Source organism: Alligator sinensis, unplaced genomic scaffold, assembly GCF_000455745.1.
Source record: "Alligator sinensis unplaced genomic scaffold, ASM45574v1 scaffold1595_1, whole genome shotgun sequence".
NCBI classification, from domain to species: Eukaryota; Metazoa; Chordata; order Crocodylia; family Alligatoridae; genus Alligator; species Alligator sinensis.
In genome coordinates, this window is record NW_005843277.1 from 8,245 (window position 1) to 11,912 (window position 3,668).

Below are 3,668 nucleotides of genomic sequence, written 5' to 3' on the forward strand. Positions count from 1 at the left end.
AATGAAGATGACAGGTCTTGGGCTGCTTCTCTTCCTGGCTGCTTATTCGGGTAACGCTGGGGACATGGGGCAGCCTGACTGGGAAATCACAGGGTGCTGGGGTTACAGGCCAGCCCGGGGATGATGACAACGGAGTTCCAGATCTTACATCCTCTCCAGGAGGTTTGGACATCACCTACTTCACTGGGCAAGAGGCAGCCACACCCCCTCAAGATCCTGGTCTCTGTGCCTCACTTTCCCCTCAAGAAAGCAAGGATGAGACCATCTTCCTCCTTGAAATGAGTGGGGTGTCCCTGGGAGCATTAATACCTGCAAGAAGGTGAGATGCACCCAAGAGGGAGCAGCAGAAGAATGTGACTAGGTCTGGAGAGAGAAGCAAAAGGCAGAGATGACGTGGCTCGCAGCTACTGGTTGTTCTTCCCCCACAGGTGTCAGCGCTGAGATCCAGCTGACCCAGTCCAGGGCAGAAATCAAGAGGGCTGGGGAGTCAGTGCAAGTGATGTGCAAAGCCTCTGGTTACACCTTCACCAGCAATAACATGAACTGGGCCCGTCAGGCCCCCAGGAAAGGGCTGGAATGGTTGGCGTACATTAACCCTTCTTCCGGGGACACCGGTTATGCCAAGGCCTTACAGGGTCGACTCGCTGTCAGCAAAGATGCCTCCATCAGCACGGCCTATCTGCAGCTGAGCAGCCTGAAAGTTGATGACACGGCCATGTATTACTGTGGCCGCCGCACAGTGCGACAAAATGCATCCAGAGCAATACAAAAACCTCACTCTACAGGAATCTTTGTTTCTTGCTGACACTGGGGCTCTCAATCACCCCAATAAGCACGTACCCAGTGCAGGAGGCTGCGGGGACCTTTGTCCAAAGCCAGGAGGTGGATCAAGACCCCTGTTGTGGATCCCCTAGGTTTAGGCTGTGAATTAGCTTCATCATGTTTCCAGCTCAGACTTAGGTTGATGTTGCTGCCAGACGGTGAAGGGCCCTTTTAAGGAGAAGAATGGATCTGGGGCCCAGCTGTAGATTATAGGGGGTTGTTGAGGGGTTGAAATAGGGCATGGTCCAGCTAGCTTCACCCACTCCAAGGGGAGAGAAAGGCATGGATGGGTTAGCACTGGTACTTTGCAAGGCGGGGGGGGTGGGAAAAAAATCAGGCTGGGGGAGGAAGAACCACTGTCATCTGTACAATACAGTATCTTCATACCCCATGACAAGGGCAGCCGCAGCACTAGGAGAGGGTGTGCTGGGCAGTGTGAGATGGCCTGGACAGACACACTGACTGACACATTCATATGTACCCGAGTTGCTTATTATGTTAACTCTAGCATGGGCCCCTGTTACACAAGTAGCTGTCAGGGGCCACAAGCAAGCTCAACCCTGTAAGAAACTTTCACCAGAAGGCACACTGTGGCCAAACAGGGCAAGGTTCCACTCCACCTCTGTCCTGCCAACACTAGGAACAGAACAGGATGCAGTTTAACAAAGATAAGTGCCATGTGTTGCACCTAGGGAGGAAGAATCATCAATACTCCTATAGTCTGGGAGGTACCATTTTAAGAAGCCCAAATGCAGAAAGGGACCTCGGAGTCACAGTTGACTCCAAAATGAACACGAGTCGCCAATGTGATGAAGTAATAAGTAAAGCTAAACACACTCTTTCTTGAATAAGTAAGTGCATCACAAACAGGTCTAGGGAGGTGATACTTCCCCTCTATGTGGCATTGGTCAGGCTGCAGCTGGAGTACTGCATCCAGTTTTGGGCGCCGCACTTCAGGAGGGATATAGATAACCTAGAAAGGGTTCAGAGGAGGACCAACCATCTGGTTAAAGGCCTACAGGAAAAACCCTATGAGGACCGATTGAGGGACCTGAATCTCTTCAGGAATTGGTGAGCCCTGGGGCGGGGTCTCAGAGGAGCGTAGGCTGCTCAAAGAGCAGCTGAAAGAGGAATCAGCTGGAGAGAGGGAGAGGCATGGCACACTGGTCAGGAGACGCAGACAGTGGAGCCAGGCAGCAGCAGCCCTGAGCATAGGGAAGGAAGTCCTAGCATCAGCTGGGGAAGCCTGGCTGACAGAGCAAGGAATCTGGGCTCTGGGAGCTAAGGGTCGCTGGAGAGCCGCAATGGGGAGAAGTGGTTCTCCATTACCAGTCCGAGCAGAACCTCAACCATAGCAGAGAACACAGGTACTGAAGTGGGGAGCAGCAACGAGCGATGGATAAGTCCCACGGGCAACCCGGTGAAGAGGGAGGAACAGGCGGCAGCTGCATCGGAGCCCTATGGGGAAGTGGCAAGTACCACTAGATGGTGGGACCAGGAGTGATTAGCTCCTAGTCAGAGGGATCGTGGGAGTCAGAATCCTGGGCACCTGTCTGCAGATGCTGAACACCTTTTTCAGTTAAGAATTAACCTAAGTTGATTTTACCCCAGGCCAGGGCAGATTTAGTTTGCCCAAAAGTTGATCCAGAGACCAGGGATTGATTCAAGAAAAATTGACGGCCAGAAGGACCCGACCCAGGTCAAGGTGGGTTAATGTGGATGAGAAGAGATCATTCCAAGGAAGACTGCAAGGAGCAGCATCTTCCCAGGCCATGGATGTGGTAAGGGTGGGCTAAAGTGGAGGTTTAGAGCCCCACAAAGAAACACCAGGGTCAAGACCCCTTTCGGGGACCACTGACAGGGAACTGCTTCCCCATCAATCAACATCAAAAGACATGGCAGGAAAGTAGGGGCAGCGCCCAAAACCATCTAGGTGGCCCCAGGTTGCAGTCTCACCTTGACAGCGCTAGAGAACAAGACACTGACCAGAAAAGAACCAAAGCCTTACAACATCTACCAGTGACAGCCAGGCTGCAGCTTCAGTGCTCTGTCCAGTTTTGGGCACCACACTTCAGGAGAGATGTAGATAACCTGGAAGGTGTTCAGAAGAGGGCCACCCATCTGGTTAAAGGCCTACAGAAGAAAAGAAAAAAAAAAACCTTATAAGGACCGATTGAGGGTCCTAAATCTCTTCAGCATCCACAAGAGGAGGCTGAGAGGTGATCTTGTGGCCATCTACAAACTCATCAGGGTGGAACAGCAGGGAATAGAATCATAGAAGTCGGGTCGAAAGGGACCTTGTAGATCTTCAGGTCCGAGCCCCTGCCTGGGCAGGAAGGAAACTGGGATCAAATGACCCCAGCCAGGTAGGCATGGAGCCGCTTTTTAAAGACCCCCAGGGCAGGAGCCAGCACCACTTCCCTTGGAAGTTGGTTCCAGATCCTAGCAGCCCTGACTGTGAAGTAGTTCCTATGGATTTCTAATCTAAACCTACTCTCCAACAACTTGTGGCCGTTATTCCTTGTTATCCTGGGGGTCGCTGGGGGAAACAAGGTCTCCCCCAAACCCTTCTGGTCCCCCTTAGTGAGTTTATAGACGGTCACCAGGTCCCCCCTCAGCCTTCTCTTGTGAAGCTTGATCTGAGAGCTGATTCCTAAAGAGGGAGATCAACCAAGGACTGAAATGTTCACTGCTTTCTGGTTTTACTTCCAGGACATACCCAGGAGCATCCATTGTTCTTCCATGGGTCTCACAGTGCTTCTTCTTTCTCTGTGTTTCATCCATATAACAGCCCTATGATGTGCCACCCCAAACAGGACTGGGAGGCTCTTCTCAGCTAGACTGGC

General features: G+C 52.0%; 1 gene segment (V, D, J or C); it reads left to right on the top strand.

The window, feature by feature from the left end:
• The first annotated feature begins 388 nt into the window (after window positions 1–388).
• On the top strand, window positions 389–805 carry LOC106723182. The segment is given in 1 exon segment: window positions 389–805. A coding segment is annotated over 1 exon segment (417 nt).
• Window positions 806–3,668: the final 2,863 nt, after the last annotated feature.